At 39.6% G+C, this 18,912-nt stretch overlaps 1 protein-coding gene across 6 annotated transcripts in view; it reads left to right on the forward strand.

Annotated features, from left to right (window-relative positions):
• The window catches only part of npnta (nephronectin a), a 139,058-nt gene that overhangs the window by 23,298 nt on the left and 96,848 nt on the right, over nucleotides 1-18,912 (forward strand). For 3 of the 6 annotated variants that reach the window (XM_057842651.1, XM_057842652.1, XM_057842655.1), the window contains exons 2-3: nucleotides 1,715-1,815; nucleotides 13,425-13,475. In XM_057842651.1, the coding sequence (XP_057698634.1) occupies nucleotides 1,715-1,815; nucleotides 13,425-13,475 (152 nt within the window). The remainder of the gene's footprint in view (nucleotides 1-1,714; nucleotides 1,816-13,424; nucleotides 13,476-18,912) is intronic. The other 3 variants (XM_057842653.1, XM_057842654.1, XM_057842656.1) reach the window with 1 other exon arrangement.

The raw sequence follows: 18,912 nt of genomic DNA on the forward strand, positions 1-18,912 counted from the left end.
TTTGCTAAGCAGTATCGGTGGATTGTTTGTCATTAAAGGGATCGTAGCATCAAAACTCCAGCACTTCCTTTCTCCACCGCCGTCACTTTTCTTCCTACGAGTTTTTTTGTTCCCGGACGACGTGATTGGCAGTAAGGGAGACTGCAGGGGGGCTCTCATTAGCATTTCATCATGTCGCCAAGAAGACACTAACATGTTTTCTGAATGCTGAGTGACAGTCGCACTTGGCTGCGAGGCACAAACAAAGCAGCTTTTGTCTTCCGGAGTTATATAAAGACGACCTGGTGGCGGATTAGCGTTTGCCCGCCGAGCTGTAGGCCCACACTTCCGTAGGAATCGGTGGAGCTTCGAAATTCAAAAGACGCTTTTTGAGTCAGACGTCAGCATGTCCTGTTACACTTTGATCAGAGTGAGGAAGTGTTTTGCTTTTTCTTTGAATTTTGCTTGAAATAATTGACGGAACTACTTGTCTGTCACAGAAATGCATCGAATTGGACATTTGTACATTTTCAGAAATTTATGTTTATTGTAGCCCTAAACTCAAAGCGAACACAACTGGGTAAATGTCTCAGATGATTATTTTTATCGATGTAAAGCTTCTTCTGTACCAAAACAGTTTTAATTTGTGAATGTCAGTTGAAAAATACAGCGGCTGTTACTTGAGATGAAGTGAACACGGACTTTTACACTGACTTTGCTACCTAGTCTTTTAAGGACTGGCAGCTGGCTAAATGGTAAAGATTTACATAACGCACTATAGCCTACTTGCAGGCTAAATCACTCAAAGGCAATCCAAATAAACATTATACCTGTTCGAAAATTTCTTTATCTTGCTTCTTTACAACATGCCCTTGATTTGGTTTGACATCAGTTGTATTTACTTGTGGTCTCAGCTACTATTTACAAATATTATGAAACATGAGGAGCGCTCAGAGAGCGAAGACTTTCACCTAAGCAACCAGATTCAAAGCATCGCCATATTTGGTACAGCAAAGACTCCACCTTTCTCCTCATGCCCTAAAATAGCTTTTCATTCATTCGCACAACAGCGACATGAGACTAGTCATTGGCTAAAGGCTGGGTTTGGCCCGCCCATTGGACGCTGTGCGTCTTTGGTGGTCGCATAAGAAGTGGGCGGGCTCAGCTGGCCCGGACGCTCTGGTTCTCTGCATGATGATTGAATGATCTGACTGAGGCTGAATCCCTTTTTCCGTGACAGTTAAATGAGCAAATCAGTGAACTTTTCATGTTAACATCTGCAGGAGACATTTTTCAATTTTCTTTCTATTGGGCTTGGTTGAGTTGAACCAGAGACTTTCATAATCATCCTAGGGACATGCTTTGTTGAAAACGAAAATGGAGCTTATTTGTAGTGTCTTTGTTATTTTAGCTGCTTGTGTTTGGAGACTTGACTTCTGCCACTCTAGTTTCTATCCCCACTGAGCAGCGGGTGCCATGGAGCCCCTCCACTGTCACAAAGCACTCACAGGCAGACACACTTTGAGCTTCCCCTCGTTGAAAGACCAGCATCCGCTGAACTGTAGTAATCTCTCTTTACTGTAATCTTTTCGGTAATTGACTGACTTCAAAAACACACAGGCCCAAAAGTACAACGAGCATCTGCCTAATGGAATAAAAGCACAGACAAGCACTCTTGTGGCCAATTCAGACGTCTTAATTGACAACGGGCTTGTCGTGTGGCCTTGTTTTACAGGTGGCCGCGGCAGATGGCGTCGTCCAACGGGCTGTGCCGCTACGGCGCTAGGGTGGACTGCTGCTGGGGATGGACGCGCCGATCTTGGGGTCACTGCCAGCGTGAGTGCCTGATAATGCTTGCTGCTGCGAATTGTTGGAGGAGGAAGAGGGGTCGGGCTGGCAAGGTTTCAAGCTGGGTGGTGACAAATAAATGGATGCTATGAATAAAACATGAAGTGGGTTTAGCGGTGTTAACTCATTGGCTGTTGTTGACAGAGATAGATGTACAGTCCATCGTAGTTTTTTGTTTTTGTTTTTTTTTAATATTCAAAAAATACAAAAATATTTTCAAAAGAAATAAAGGATGTATTTTAATTCAATGATAAAGAAAATATTTTTTATTTTTAAATTTTGTCAACTTGTTTGCGTTCTATTTTCTTTAATGCTGTAGGTTTTTTCCCCCAAATTTTTGTAAAATACTTTTATATTATATATATATTATATAATATTTTTTTCTTAATATTTTTTCATAATTTGCATAATAATGTATTTTAGTTCCACTAGTTATTTATTTGAAAAAGTAATTGATTTTTTGGAGTCTACATTTTGCAAAATACTTTTGCACATTCTTCATAATATCTATACGAAATGGTGTATGTAGTCAAACTTTTTGTATCTTTTTCCCCTAAGATTTTCCTATTTTTCAAATATGTTTTTATTTATGTGTAATTATTTTCCCACATAGTAATAAAATACAATCAATTATTTTAGTAGTTGATTAAAAAATGAACAAGTTAATTTGAATAATCACGTAATCTGATAAGAAACATAAAAAATTAAAATACCTGAGCTGAGCTTCAAACGGTATTAAAAAAAATCAATAAATTAAGATCTATGAACAACAAAACTGGCTAACATACATAGCATAAGTCTGCTAGCTTAAATGCTATAAAATGCTAACTTTTTTTTAATACTTTTTTTTTTTTTACATCGCTCTTAACAAATGGTTCAAACACATATTCCCGCAAAAAATGGCTAAATATACCTATAAATTAAGTTAGGAATGCATCAACTAAACATTAGCTCAAACAAAAACTTAGCTTATGTTGGTCTTAACAGGGAGCAGCTGGATTCAGCCATGTGAAATGAGTTATGACATATTTACTGTTGCCACTGGAGGGCAGTGTGTCCACCCAAATCAATAAAACTACTACTAATTAGGGCTGTCAAACGATTAAAATTTTTAATCAACTTAATCACAGCTTAAAAATTAATTAATCGTAATTAATCGCAATTCAAACCATCTATAAAATATGCCATATTTTTCTGTATATTATTGTTGGAATGGAAAGATAAGACGGATATATACATTCAACATACTGTACATAAGTACTGTATTTGTTTATTATAACAATAAATCCACAAGATGGGATTAACATTCTGTTAAAGCGATCCATGGATAGAAAGACTTGAAGTTCTTAAAAGATAAATGATAGTACAAGTTATAGAAATTTTATATTAAAACCCCTCTTAATGTTTTCGTTTTAATAAAATTTGTAAAATTTTCAACTAAACTAGTAGCTCGCCATTGTTGATGTCAATAATTACACAATGCTCATGGTGCTTAAACCCATAAAATCAGTCGCACCCAAGCGCCAGCAGAAGGCGACAAAACCCCAAAAAACACAAGTAACAAGTGGACATGACACTGTGCTGTCATTTTATTCTGATTGAGCGGGGCATGTGCGTTAATTGCGTCAAATATTTTAACATGATTAATTTTTAAAAATTAATTACCGCCCGTTAACGCGATAATTTTGACAGCCCTACTACTAATGCAAACACTCTAAAAATAAAAAACCATTACAATGCCTCTTTAATTATATTAATACTTGAAGCAGCAAAATTAATTTCGAGTGTTTTTTCTAATTGTATTACTCAAGTTAATCGATTAATCGTTGTAGCACTAAAATATATGTACTGTCCATGTTTTTGTAGTTTTCGTCTAGTTTTCCTAGTTTGTTTTTTCATAATAACAAAAAAAGACAATAGAAACAATCAAATTTTAATTTTATAAAGATCAAACATGAACATTCACTGCCATTTCACATGGATTGGACGTCTACGGCTATCAATGTTAGCAAATGAGTTAATTAATTTAATCCTTCATGTTGTTTTTGTACATTATACAAAAAAAAAAAAAACTGCTTTACAACTAGCACTAGGTGAACACAATATATATGTACTGTATATATTGTATTTTCATGTCTATTGGGGTGCCCGTCTGATTCCCCACACATGTTAAACCTGGAATTATTTTTTTCCACATATGTACGTTTTGATTAATGCAAAATTAGTTGCCAAACTATGCAAAATTTCTATCATTTTTAGCTGCATCTTTCATTATACAGCAGCTTTTATTCTTGTTTGTTCCCCTCTAGCGCCAATATGCTAACATGCTAACAAAGGCTCTGTAGATTCTAAGTGCTTGGCTTGCATGGCGCTCTGCTTAACATTCAAGCCTTTCCAATTGCAGGAAATTAGTATACCGTAGCTCGGGGTTAGCAGTCTAAATGCAGTTAGGAAATAATGCTAACTTCCTGTGATGGGGAAAGGTTTAAAGGGTTCACAGCTCTGCATGTTTGTTGTTTGAATCCATTGCATTATTTGTAGGATTTAATTTTGTGAACATGGAGGAAGATGTCGCACGCTGCTGAATTTGTGGTGGTGGGCCGTCATCTGGCTCCGAGCTTTTTCCGGCGAGAAATGAGTGAACTCACCCTGGCCCCGGCCAGTTTGACATTCTTTGCTCTTTTCTTCCCGTCCGGATTAATTGAAGGTCCTTCCAAGACAAATCTGCCATTTTAATCCTCACTCTACACCCAAAACAAAGGATGATATTTTCCCTTTCTTCGCACTTGGCAAATGCTCTTGTGGGAATTTAGTAGGAAGTCTTTCCAAATTAGACAAACATCGTTTTTGTTTGTGGGGTAGCGTCTACTCATTTCTCACATGAACATGCTAATATATTAAATCCGCCCAATGGAATAGATGCACTTTATGAGATTATGAATGAATTTTTAAAAAAGCATGAGATGACCAGACAAACAGCAGTGTGTGACCCTCCGTGTTGTTCCGGAGTCTCATGTGTACTTTATTTGGCTCATCCATCAACCAGAGTTCAATGGAAGGCTACAGTCAGTATGTGTAGTCGGTCGTGCAAGTTACTTTACAAAATAGAATCTTTTTAAGATAATTTAGTTTGACTAAGTTAAACGATACTTTAAGAAGTAGTATTTTTCCCGACAGGTTTATGTAAATACAACATGTTCAAATTAGCGTGTGTTCCCTCGTTTTTCGCGGTTAATAAGGACCAGAGCCCTCCGTGCTAAATCACCCCCCCCACCAATGTTGTGTCTGTGTGTTTAACGTATGTATTCAGATTTAGATTTGGACAGAGAAAAGTATAAGATGTGTTTTTTCACGTTTTTTCCCCAAACTTTCATGTACATATATACAGTGGGGCAAATAAGTATTTAGTCAACCACTAATTGTGCAAGTTCTCCCACTTGAAAATATTAGAGAGGCCTGTAATTGTCAACACGGGTAAACCTCAACCATGAGAGACAGAATGTGGAGGTAAAAAAACAGAAAATCACGTTGTTTGATTTTTAAAGAATTTATTTGCAAATCATGGTGAAAAATAAGTATTTGGTCAACACCAAAAGCATCTCAATACTTTGTGATGTACCCTTTGTTGGCAATAACGGAGACCAAACGTTTTCTGTAACTCTTCACAAGCTTTTCACACACTGTTGCTGGTATTTTGGCCCATTCCTCCATGCAAATCTCCTATAGAGTAGTGATGTTTTGGGGCTGTCATTGGGCAACACGGACTTTCAACTCCCTTTGCAGATTTTCTATGGGGTTGAGACCTGGAGACTGGCTAGGCCACTCCAATACCTTGAAATGCTTCTTACGAAGTCACTCCTTTGTTGCCCTGGCTGTGTGTTTGGGATCATTGTCATGCTGAAAGACCCAGCCACGTCTCATCTTCAATGCCCTTGCTGATGGAAGGAGATTTTTCTCTCAAAATCTGTCGATACATGGCCACATTCATTCTGTCCTTTACACAGATCAGTCGTCCTGGTCCCTTTGCAGAAAAACAGCCCCAAAGCATGTTGTTTCCACCCCCATGCTTCAAAGTGTGTATGGTGTTCTTCGGATGCAATTTAGTATTCTTTCTCCTCCAAACACGAGAACCTGTGTTTCTACCAAAAAGTTCTATTTTGGTTTCATCTGACCATACCACATTCTCCCAGTCCTCTTCTGGATCATCCAAATGCTCTCTAGCGAACCGCAGACGGGTCTGGACGTGTACTGGCTTCAGCAGGGGGACACGTCTGGCGGTGCAGGATTTGAGTCCCTGGCGGCGCATTGTTTTACTGGCAGTAGCCTTTGTTACTGTGGTCCCAGCTCTCTGTATGTCATTCACTAGGTCCCCCCGTGTGGTTCTGGGATTTTTGCCCACCGTTCTTGTTATCAATTTGACGCCACGGGGTGAGATCTTGCATAGAGCCCCAGATCGAGGGAGATTATCAGTGGTCTTGTATGTCTTCCATTTTCTAATAATTGCTCCCACAGTTGATTTCTTTTTACAAAGCATTTTACCTATTGCAGATGCAGTGTTCCCAGCCTGGTAAAGGTCTACAATTTTGTCTCTGGTGTATTTCGACAGCTCTTTGGTCTTGGCCATAGTGGAGTTTGGCGTGTGACTGACTGAGATTGTGGACAGGTGTCTTTTATAACAATAATGAGTTAAAACTGGTGCCATTAATAGGTAACGAGTGGAGCCTCGTTAGACCTAGTTAGAAGAAGTTAGACCACTTTGACAGCCAGAAATCTTGCTTGTTTGTAGGTGACCAAATACTTATTTTCCACTCAAATTTGGAAATTCTTTAAAAATCAAACAATGTGATTTTCTGGTTTTTCCACATTCTGTCTCTCATGGTTGAGGTTTACCCATGTTGACAATTACAGGCCTCTCTAATCTTTTCAAGAAGGAGAACACAATTGGTGGTTGACTAAATACGTATTTGCCCCACTGTGATATCTAAATTGTTTTATGTGTGCCAAGTTGGACCGTATTGAATAACATTTCGTAATATCTCATTAAAAAAATGATAACTTTTCAGAAACAGAATAATTTTCTGCAGTAAACCTGATGATCTCTGTGTTTAGAAGTTTCTGCTTTTGTTTGTATCACATTTAATCCTGCCAATTATTTTATGGACAACTGACAAGAACACTGAAAGTGTTTTTTTGTTTTTGTTTTTGTTAACAAATTTGTAATCAATTGAGTACGAAGTTAGCTAAAGGCAATTTAGCAAACCAATCATCCAAAACTGAAATTTTCTTTCAGTGTAGCCATGGCCTGAGATGCATTCACTTCAGACACGCATCAGTATTCCTCGGAAGTCCAAGAAAACGCAAAGAAAAAGAGCGAAATCACGGCGGTTTGAACATGACAAGCGCCTTTCCGCGTCTGTTGGGTGAGATTACACTAGCCATGCAACTCCCCTGCCAGGATAAGATGAATCTCCTTTTTTAAATGATTTCTTCAAACTAAAAAGAAGGCAGGAGAGATGAGCGAAAGCACAAAAGAAAGTTGAGAGAAGGAATCCCGAGGTGTAAGATTTAGAGGGTTACCGCACGAGAGATGGAGGAAGATGAGCTGCCGAGATTCTTTGGCAGGCTCGAGCTCCGTGTTTAATGTTCAGACGCTCCGGAAGCCGCACTCGGAGCTTCTTATTCCAACCAGCTGCTGTCGGGATCATTTAACCGCAACGGAACGTTTTGAGTGAAACTTAAGAGGAAATCGCCCAGTGATTAACACAGAGGAAGTTCTGAGATCCAGCTCAATCACTTTTTGTTAGCATAGAAAAACAGTTTTTCTTGTCAGAAATAACGCAACTGGAAATAACTGCAATTAACTGTATTTTTAACAGTCGCCAACTTTGTTGTCATAGGAAAATTTATTATAGTAGGTCATTCTAACCTCTTCCGACCCCAATGTTGTGGTTACTAAAAAGGATCAATGCCAGGTCCAATATCAACATAGCAATGAATAATATTGACCCGTCTGTAATTGTGTGTGGTGTAAACTCATACGTAGGCAGGTTAGAATGAAGTTAAGTTGTGTCCCAGTCGGGCAACGTATTGGTTTCCCGGTGGCCTCCAAAGCTGCTCAGACCAGGATTTGTTGGACTGGCTTTGTTTGAACAAACACAAAGATTATATTTCCACTTGGTCACTTGAGCTTTGGGACCAAAAAAAAAGAAAAAAATGCAGATAAGCCGTACCGTTTTAGTTTCACTTTGTCGTAATGATCTGTGGGCGGCCTTCTTATCGCTTCATTTTTCTCAGGTTTCACTTTAATGTGCGTCTGCGGCTTGAGCTAATGCCCAGAATGAGTGGGAATAGAGAGGTTAGTGTTGAAATAAAGCAGTTTATTCTGTTTTACGCTGATACCATTTTGAATGAATAGTGTGGAAAAATCAGCAATAGGTGTATCAACAGTTCAAAACAACAATGATGTAGTGTAAGCATGTCCAAATGAGGAGAAAAATCAAATCAAATTTATTTATATAGCCCTTCTACAAAACCCGAAAGGTCCCCAAAGTGCTTAACAACAAAGACAAACATGGCACCTAGTAAATAAAAGGCAGGAAAGTATTATACAATGACATTAGGAAGAAAAAAAAGAAAAAAGAAACGAAACAACGCATCACGATAAAAGTCAGACAGCAAATAAAACAATAAAACATAAAATCCGAAAACATTAAAAACCCTAAAGAAATAAAACCAGGCTAAACCAATCTTGGGGAAAGGCGAGTCTGAAAAGGTGTGTCTTTAAACGAGATTTAAAAAGGCCCAAATTTGTCGTGGTGCGGATTTCAGGGGGAAGACTATTCCATAATCTGGGCGCAGCAACCGCAAAAGATCGGTCTCCCCACTGTTTGAGTTTGGACCTCGGAACGTGCAAATGAAGTTGGCCAGTAGAGCGAAGAGTCCTGCCAGAGTTACGGATGGTTAAAATTTCCAATAAGTAAGAAGGAGCCTGGCCATTAATAGAATTAAAAACAAACAGTAAAAGTTTAAAATCAATTCTAAAATGGACTGGAAGCCAGTGGAGCAATGATAGCACGGGGCTAATATGTTCACGTCTAGGTGTATTTGTTAAAAATCGAGCAGCAGCATTTTGAACAAAAAATGGAGGACTTCTGAATAATAAGTGATAATTAAAACTGAAAGCAGTATTCAATAATCCCTTGTACCTTTTTTTTATTGATGTAACGAAGATATAAATGTAAACAGTGGTACCTCTACTTATGAATGTCTCTAAAAATGGAATTTTCAGGTTACGACATGCCTTAAGGGGAAAATTTTGCCTCTTGTTACGAAAGAAATTTCATAATACGAGAGGCAAAAATGCAGTACAGTACAGTTAGTCCCCTGGTTACGAACGAGTTCCGTTCCTATGCTGGCGACACAACCCGAATTTCTGTGTAAATCGGAATTAACCTTTGAAGGAATCTGACATTTCAGCCAAATTGCCGGAGTCACGCCATCCGAACGCCGGAACCGCGCTAGGGCAATTACAACGACCTGGGCCGGCAGATCTTCGACAACCCGGCCAAAAGGGCAAACTCTGCGCGTTCACCCTAGTTTTAACCCTTTGTACTGACTCCATTTTAAAAGCTGGAAAAAGGCTTCGAAACACAAGTTGACAATTTATGCAAAGTCGGCAGCAATCATACAGCAAGGCAAAACGGCAAAAAGGCCCAGGCGAGGAGGAAAACTGGATCCAGGGTCGCAAGCAACGAGTACACAAGAATGTTCCCGAGAAAAATGACTATGATTAGTTGAACATTCTTTCTGAAGGCTCTTGCGCGGCGGGCTGTGGGCAGAAAGACTAGTGTGTTGTTTAGGGTAATCTTTGATTGCAGGTGGGGCTGTAAAGTTAGTGCGTCATAGTTGCTGAGTCACCGTTACTGAGGCAGCCGGAGTGAGAGGTTTCGCCCACCTCAGCGTCAAAGTGGCGCTTGGAATCTTCGTGTTATCAGTTGGATATCGGGCGTTATTCGGCCTTCCTTGTGGTAAGACGGGATGACACGCCATTTGTTCTGGACTATCTTGAAGAGCTGATTGCGAGATTTGGTGTTGCAGACGTGGGCTTGTCTTGCCTATCACGTGCTTGTCAGCGTCAATCTCGCTCAATCAGCTGCATGACGCACCCGTTGGGCTCCGTGGTCAGAAGGCGTCCTGTATCTCTTTTGCCCTTATCTGCCCGTTGTCCTGGTGCTGCAACTTCCAATCAGACTCATACGTCTGACATGGATAATGGATAGCTGCACTCTTGTTTGGCCCACTGTAAGTTTTTTCAGCTAATATATGTTTGTCCATGCATTTTTAATTTTTAGTTTAGAGCTATAGTTTGTGGAGTTATGTGTGAGCAATTTGCTATGAAAATTGTCAATAGGTTAGCATTTGCAGCATCTAAGCTAGCGGACATTTACTAGGGAAATTAGCCTAATTTAATCTATTAAATTTACGATTTGGTCAAACAAGATGGACGTTTGAACCCCAATGGTTTTGTGTCAGGTGTTTTATTGTGAAAATGTGTGTCGTTTTGAACATAAGTGTACATATGTGTGCCCCAGCTTTACAAATTGTGAAAAGTGAAGGAAGGGAAAAGCTTCAAAAACCACAATTGCCTTGTTTGCTGTAGGTCAAGCTGAACAACTTCACGTTTAGTGAGGACCGAACACGTCAAGTTAATAAAGTTAAAAAATAAGATACTGTGTGGTAGAAAAGGGTACTTTTTACGGAGCTTAATTTTTTTTTTTTTTTAAAACAATGATTGGAGACAATGCCGGACGAAACTACGGCGTCGTGAAGTCGAAATCGCGTAAGTCAAGTCCGTCCTAACCCGGGAACTACCTGTACTGTAAAAGATACGTATGTATTTTCCGCTTTTAAATGTTGCGCAGTAAGATCCTGCTGCCCTATTAGTCATAATATTTGCCATTATGCCTCAGTCACGTGATTCTGCTCTTCTGTTGGCCTATTGTTGATGACTTTTCAATTTGGGTGTCGCTGTATGATAGCGTGCACAGGCATGAGAGTGTTGTTGTTGTTATGGCGGGCTCGACGTCTTTGCCAAAATAGAATTTTTTTTTTTTTTTTTTTTTTAAATCCCACACATGGTTCACTACATAAGTAGCAAAATTGGGCACAGGTCTCCTCGCGTTTCTGTGTCACAAAGTTTTACTAAAATGTGTGTTGTCCTTGCCTAGTTCCACCAACTACTAACACATGTGACTCCAGAACTTTGATTTTTTTTTTTGTTTGCTTGGAAACAAAAAGTCATATTTCCACTGAGCACAATCGTTCGTTTTGTGAATGGTCAAGTTTCATTGCCATTGATGACAATAAATATAGAAGTCTATCGCAGTCAATGGTAGTGAATGAGCAAAATTAATATATGAATCTCAGCCAAGGCCTCGGTACACTCAATCGACCCATTTGTTGTTGTATTTTAGGGGTGTCAAACTCAACTTTGTCAGGGGCCTCACTAAGTCTTCCAAGCCATATGACTATTTTTAGTGTTACTAGTAGAAAATTGATTTAAATCAACTCACAAAGTAAATACTCATTACTACGTTACAGGAGTGCTGTCAGCATTGCTGCACAGATTGAAGAAGTGGGGGGGGTCAGCCTGTTAGTCTCATCAAACCATAGGACATGGTTCCAGTAATCCATGTGCTTTGTTGACATGTCTTCAGCAAACTGTTTGCGGGCTTTCTTGTGTACCGTCTTCAGAAGGGGCTTCCTCCTGGGGTGACAGCCATGCACACCAGTTTGATGTAGAGTGCGGCGTACGGTCTGAGCACTAACCGGCTGACCCCCCACCTAGGGTTGTTCCGATCATGTTTTTTTGCTCCTGATCCGATCCCAATCGTTTTAGTTTGAGTATCTGCCGATCCCGATATTTCCCGATCCGAAATTTTTTTTTTTTTTTTTTTTTTTTTTCCTCCCAATTCAATTCCAATCACTCCCGACATTTTTTCGATATATCGCCGATATAAATTTTGGCAATGCATTAAGAAAAAAATGAATACAACGCGGACGAATATATACATTCAACATACAGTACATAAGTACTGTATTTGTTTATTATGACAATAAATCCTCAAGATGGCATTTACATTATTAACATTCTTTCTGTCAGAGGGATCCACGGTTAGAAAGACTTGTAATTCTTAAAGGATAAATGTGACTTTGTTTATTGTGACTAAATATTGCCATCTAGTGTATTTGTTGAGTTTTCAGTAAATGATACTGTAGCCATTTAACTGTTCTGCCTAAATGCATGATGGGAAGTGCAACCATGACTGTGCGTAGTGGTACCAATTGATATATCTTCTCTGTGTTGGGAAATAACATAGGGTGTTAAGAAAAAGATCAATTACTACCTTTCTTCCCCAAATTGCTTCCCACGATATTTCTAATCGTGGGGAGAGGGATTGTAAGGCTTTAGCCAATTAAAAAAATGCTCCAAAGGCTGACAAAATTCACTCTACTCATTTTACGCTGCCTTTTAGCTCTATATATAGGTAAAACGGCACCATTACAGATTGAACGCAACAATGCGTGAGTGGGTCGTGCAGCGCATGCGTTAATTGCGTTAAATATTTTAACGTGATAAATTAAAAAAAAAAATTATTACCGCCGTTAACGGGATAAATTTGATAAACCTACCTTAAGCCTAAAATAAAGACTCTGGATGAGTGTAACATATTATGTATGTAACGTTAAATACAATTAGAAAACGATTTAATAAAAAAAAAATAAAAAAAATAAAAAAAGGCATGTCCGATATTTTTTTGCCGATTCCGATACTTTGAAAATGATGTTTTCGGACCCGATCGATCGGACATCTCTACCCCCACCTCTTCAATCTCTGCAGCAATACTGTACTCCTGTAACGAGTCACGTGACATTTTGGAGGGAAAATGACAAGCAGTACTCAATTTGGACATTTAGGGTTGTACGTAGCTTCTAAGGAGTGTACTCACTTTTGTTGCCAGGGGTGTAGATAATAATTTCTATATTTTGAGTTATTTTTAAGGGGAAAATAAATTAACTCTATTATATAAGCTGCACACAGACTACTTTTTATTGTGTCAAGGTGTCATTTTGTCAGTGTTGTCCCATGAAAAGATTTACTTAAATATCTGCAGAAATGCGAGGGGTGTACGCACTTTTGTAATACAGTGTATCAACAAGAAGTGTCCCCCAAATGTCCTGAAATAAACAAGAAGTGATCTGATATCAACAGGATATCATATAAATTGCAGTTTCTGTATTATATCATCATTTCTAGATCCGCCCCTAAGATTAGACAACAATCTAAAATGTTACTGCTTGGGCTAGAAACATGTCAAGTCAGTTCTTTCGCGGACCATTCAAAATCATGTGGCAGGCCGGATCTGGCCCCAGTGCTTCGAGTTTGACACCTAATTATGAATAATTTGTACCATGTTTGGATACCCAAGTGACGCGAACGTTTTGGTGGAAATGCGGCTTTTAAAGTCACTAAGCATCTGATGTCATGTTCAATGCCTGCAACTGTGTTGTTGTCTGTCTGGCTGTTTGTCTTGCAGCTCCCTCCGCCTTAACTCGCAGGCTAGTCGGGATAAGGTGCCAGCCCCAAGGTTAGCTCCACATGTTGCTTGGTCGTACGAGGGGAGGTTCGGGGGTGGGTGGAAGTGGCGCATCCTGTGAATCTTTATTTATAGATCCAAAGTCACCCCGATCACCTTGCCACTTAAATACTTTAAAGCCAACTGTAGCGGAAGTCCCAAAGTGTCCTGGATGGCCTGACGGAATGGTTATGGTCATGCTCCAATTGATCTCACGGTCACTTAACCTAATCAGAATGTTACCATAGTTGTCCAAATAATGTTCAAACATTCCTCCCAGCTCAGCCAAAGTGTGTCACCGCTTGGATGTAGCTTTATGGAATGAGCTATGTTTGGCCTTCCAGCTGCTTAGGACTGTTTTTTTCGTTGTTTTCTTGATCGACGCCGACGGCCTCCCTGATCCCTACGCAAGCTCTGCCATTTATAAATACTTTGCTGATGCCTGCCTCTGATCTGGCTTAGCATTCCTCTGCGTTGAGCTAACTTGGCGGGAGAGGTTCCTTTGGTTTGACCTGCTAAGCAAGCGTTTGGTTCCGGCTGACTTTCCAACAGCGCGCTGATGGTCCACTGGACATTTCAAGCACATGAATTATTTATCAGTCTTTGTGCTTGAGCAAAATTAATGAGAAAATGAACCATTTGAACTCACTAAGACGCACCCATTGTGGAAAAGCATGCAAAATATACCTCCTTATAAAAGACAAAGGTTATATTTTGTGCTTTAGGAATCTGCACAATTGTCATGTTACAGATTATTATGAAACAGTAGTGAAGAAAAACGTAATTTCTTTAAGGTAAGCAACATTTTATGAGCTGGTTAGCCGTATAATATTCGTATGCTGTTTAGGGGTGTGACAAAATATCATAATGTACGGCTCATGCCAAGAATCGAGATATCATTTCAATGTTTAAAAATAAATAAATAAGGAACCAACAAGTGACTTCCAAAATCTTCCACCATAATAGACATAACAGACAAACAATAAAACAAGGCAATGATGCAACTAGCAACGAAGGGATATAAAAACTGTAAAATAGTAGTAAGTCAATATCTCAGCAAGCCGCCTAGGATCGGTTTAAAGACATTGCTGATGAGCTGAAATTGGATGCAGGTACGACGTTGGGAACTCATCGCACAGCTCCGTAACAAAACAATCTGACCAGCAGCAGAATGTGAAAAAAACAAACAAAAAACAAACAAATACTAGCTTCGATTGCTAGCTAGGACAGCTATTCTCCCAAACCATCCTAAACCATCCTCAACGTAAACCCCCAGCGTGCATTTCGCGTGAAAAACATGGCGCCCTCTGTTGGTCAAAATATGTACTAAATATTATAGATTTTAAATCAATGGCAATAATACCGTATTGGCCCAAATATAAGACGGTGTTTTTTGCATTGAAATAAGACTGAAAAAGTGGGGGTCGTCTTATATTCACGGTCTAGACATTATACCCATTCACGATGCTAGATGGCGCCAAATATCATTGAGGCGATGTTCTGTCATGACAGATCTCAGCTACTCTCAAGTGTAACCAGTTTGCATTATTTTATTGCAATGTTTTTCCTCATTCAGATTTGTTTCAAGACTACAGTTACAGTTAGACTTCACTTTGATGGTTAATGCAGTTATTGCAATTTTGTTGTTTTATCACAATAGATTGGTTTATTTACATTTCAAAAACCAGCACCCATTCATTTACGAATGTGATTGCACTTTAGTTTACATATTTTAAATGTTCAGATATTAAGATCTGAATGAGGCAAAATAACATGCTTTTTCTCTCAAATATATTCTTATAATCATTTGTTTCAGATGTACTGTAATTATTTTCTGTATAAAAATGAATTTGGTGTTCAAAAAGTCTTTTTTCAAATTTGAGTCTTCAAAAAGAGGGGGTCGTCTTATAATTAGGGCCGTCTTATATTTGGGCCAATACGGTATTCATTCGAACAATGTCGCAATTCCGCATGAAAACGATGCCATGCCAGGCCCTAGGGGCAGTGCAGATTTACAAGGCGACAGCGAATGATGCACTTTGACCTCCTCAGCCGGGAAGACAACATACCCGCCCACTCCAAGCAATGACGTTTTCTTTGGTTCAAAAAGGCACAAAAATGGAAACATTCAACATATTTGAATTAAAAATATTATTAAAAACAGTAAATTAAAGCTGACGTTCTGCCATATTTGTTGTTTTTAATGTTTAGTTGCACCGCTGCGCACGTCCAATGTGACTTGTACGAGTGCTGACGTTATCGGCGCGGTCCCGCGCCGCTGGAGCTTTTGATATGCATGCGGAGCAAGCCCCCCCTCAAGCTCCCGCAGTCGAATTCTTCCACTTTGGAGGCAGGATTCCAAGGTTTGCGTCTTTGCATTCCGTCTTTGCCGACACCATACGATCGCGAGGCCACTCCGCAACACAGTCATTGCGTCTTCGTGTCGAAGAGTCGCCATGTAAACTGCCCCCCAGTTAACTCTATTGCTGCCATTGACGGCGCTTGACACCCAATCCATTAAGACCGGAAAGGATGAATGAAAGTTTGTTCGTTGATTCGAAATCTGAGCATTCACAGTCACTTTCAGATTTTCGGGGCATTTACATGTCATTTTCTGCTAATTGTAAGGCATTTACAGGTCAATTCCTGTTGAGTTTGAGTCACTGCCAAATCAACAGGAAATGACCCATAAAATGCCCCAAAATCAACAGAATGTGACACTGAAATGCCCCAAAATCAACAAGAAGTGACTGAATATTAACAGGTATAATTACCTGAAACGGCCCAAAGTTGCATCGTTGCCTGGGATTGGCTGCCACTGACGGCCGTAGAAGGAGGAGGTGCCAGTTCGAAGTGGGAGGGGTTCATTCGCTGCCACCCACCGAGCTCAAATGGATTGGACGTCTTCTGGTGAAGATACAGTGCCGGCTAAAAGCATTGGCACCCCTGCAATTCTGTCAGATGTTGCTCAATTTCTCCCAGAAAATTATTGCAATTACAAGTGCTTTGGTAGTAATATCTTCATTTATTACAGACTTAACAAAATAACAACCGCTTCCGGTATCCATCAGTGGGTTTCTTACAATGCTCTGCTGGAATTTTAGACCATTCTTCTTTTGCCAACTGCCAGGTCTCTGGGATTTGAAGGGTGCCTTCTCCAAACTGCCATTTTCAGATCTCTCCACAGGTTCTCTATTGGATTCAGGTCTGGACTCATTGCTGGCCACTTTAGAAGTCTCCAGTGCTTTCTTTCAAACCATTTTCTAGTGCTTTTTGAAGCGTGTTTTAGATCATTGTCCTGCTGGAAGACCTCTGAGGCAGACCAAGCTTTCTCACACTGGGCCCTACATTATGCTGCAAAATTTGTTGGTAGTCTTCCGACTTCATAATGCCATGCACACGGTCAAGCAGTCCAGTGCCAGAGGCAGCAAAGCAACCACAAAGCATCTGGGAACCTCTGCCGTGTTTGACTGTGGGGACCGTGTTTTCTTTGAAGGCCTCATTTTTTTTCTGCAAAATCTAGCTTGATGCCTTTTCCCCAAAAGCTCTACTTTTGACTTATCTGCCTATAGAACATTTGTCCAAAATATTTTTTGCTTCATCAGGTAAGTTTTGACAAACTGCAGCCTGTCTTTTTTATGTCTCCAGGTCAGAAGTGGTGTCTTCCTGGGTATCCTACCATAGAGTTTCTTTTCATTCAGATGCCGACGGATAGTACGGGTTGACACTGTTGTACCCTTGGACTGCAGGACAGCTTGAACTTGTTTGGATGTTAGTCGAGGTTCTTTATCCACCATTCGCACAATCTTTCGTTGAAATCGCTCATCAATTTTTCTTTTCCGTCCACATATAGGGATGTTAGCCACAGTGCCACGGGCTTTACACTTATTGATAACACTACGCACAGTAGACACAGGAACATTCAGGTCTTTGGAGATGGACTCGTAGCCTTGAGATTGCCTATGCTTCCTCGTAATTTTGCTTCTCAAGTCTTCAGACAGTTCTTTGGTCTTCTTTCTTTTCTCCATGCTCAATGTGGTACACACGAGGACACAGGGCAGAGGTGGAGTCAACTTTAATCCATTTTAACTGGCTGCAAGTGTGATTTAGTTATTGCCACCACCTATTATATGCCACGGTTGAGTAACAGGCGCTGTTAATCGCACAAATTAGAGAAGCATCACGTGATTTTTCAAAGGGTGCCAGTACGTACTCTATGTCCGGCCCATTTTTGGAGTTAAGTGTAAAATGATAATGATTTTAAAAAAAAAAAGCCATTTTCTTTTGTGTTTTTTCATTGCAAGCAAAATAAACGAAGATATTACTACCAAAGCATTTGTAATTGCCATCATTTTCTGGGAGAAATTGAGCGTTATCTGATGGAATTGCAAGGGTGCCAATACTTTTGGCCAGCAGTGTGTTTTTTTTCCTGATTCTCGGGGCATTTACAGGTCACTTCCTGTTGAATTTGAGTCACTGCCTATTCATCCCCCGGTTCACTTGTGCTTAAACCCAAAATCGACAGGAAGTGACTCAGAAATGCTCCAAAATCAACAGGAAAGTGATGGAAAATTAACAGCAAATGACCTTAAAAGCCCCAAAATTGAACTTGTTGGTTGCCATTGAACGCCATAGACGCCCAATCCGTTTGAAGTGGGAGGGTGGCAGCGAATGAACGAATGTTCATTCGCTGCCACCCTCCCACTACAAACGGATTGGACATCTACCCGTGATAAACTCATTGAAATTCACAGCAGAAAGATGACAAGAGCTTGTTTTTCTTTTTATTACTTGATAGTAAAATATTGTGGAATTATTTCCTTACCCATTTATCGATAATTGTTATATCGCCACATTGGGAGATAATCGTGAGGCTGTATCGCAAATCGTATCGTTTCTTAAGGTACCTTGAGGTTCCCACCAGTAATCTTAATAGTATCTTTGGATTCCAAATAATTTTAGTAATAAGCAGAAAGCTAGCCAGCCTCAATGTTGGCCTCTGTATATCTTCTTTATCTTCTTTTTTTTTTTTCAAACAATTTTTAGACAAAAAATAGACAAAAATGAGGAAAACATGTTTTTCAATGCAACAATGTTAAATGTCCCTGAAATATTTGAAATCATTTTTTTACATAAAAGAACTCATTAGCCACAAATACATACTCTCCCACCACATTTCTAATTAAGCCTCCTGAGTCGATTATCTGTGGAAATAGCAGTGCCGTAAACATCAGGAAGCAAAGGCTCAGCCTACTGAAATAATAATAATAATTGGCATGATAATCAATGAATTGACCTTTAAAAATTTAGTGGTTTATTCATTTTTAATTAAATTCGTCAAGAAGTTGTCAAAATGAAGTTCACTACTTACCTCTAGCACTGATGCTTCTCATTCAATCTCAAGTAGTGTGCCGAAGGACAACATTCTAGTTTAGATGACACTTGTGTG

Source organism: Corythoichthys intestinalis, chromosome 8 (genome assembly GCF_030265065.1).
Source record: "Corythoichthys intestinalis isolate RoL2023-P3 chromosome 8, ASM3026506v1, whole genome shotgun sequence".
Classification (NCBI taxonomy): domain Eukaryota; kingdom Metazoa; phylum Chordata; class Actinopteri; order Syngnathiformes; family Syngnathidae; genus Corythoichthys; species Corythoichthys intestinalis.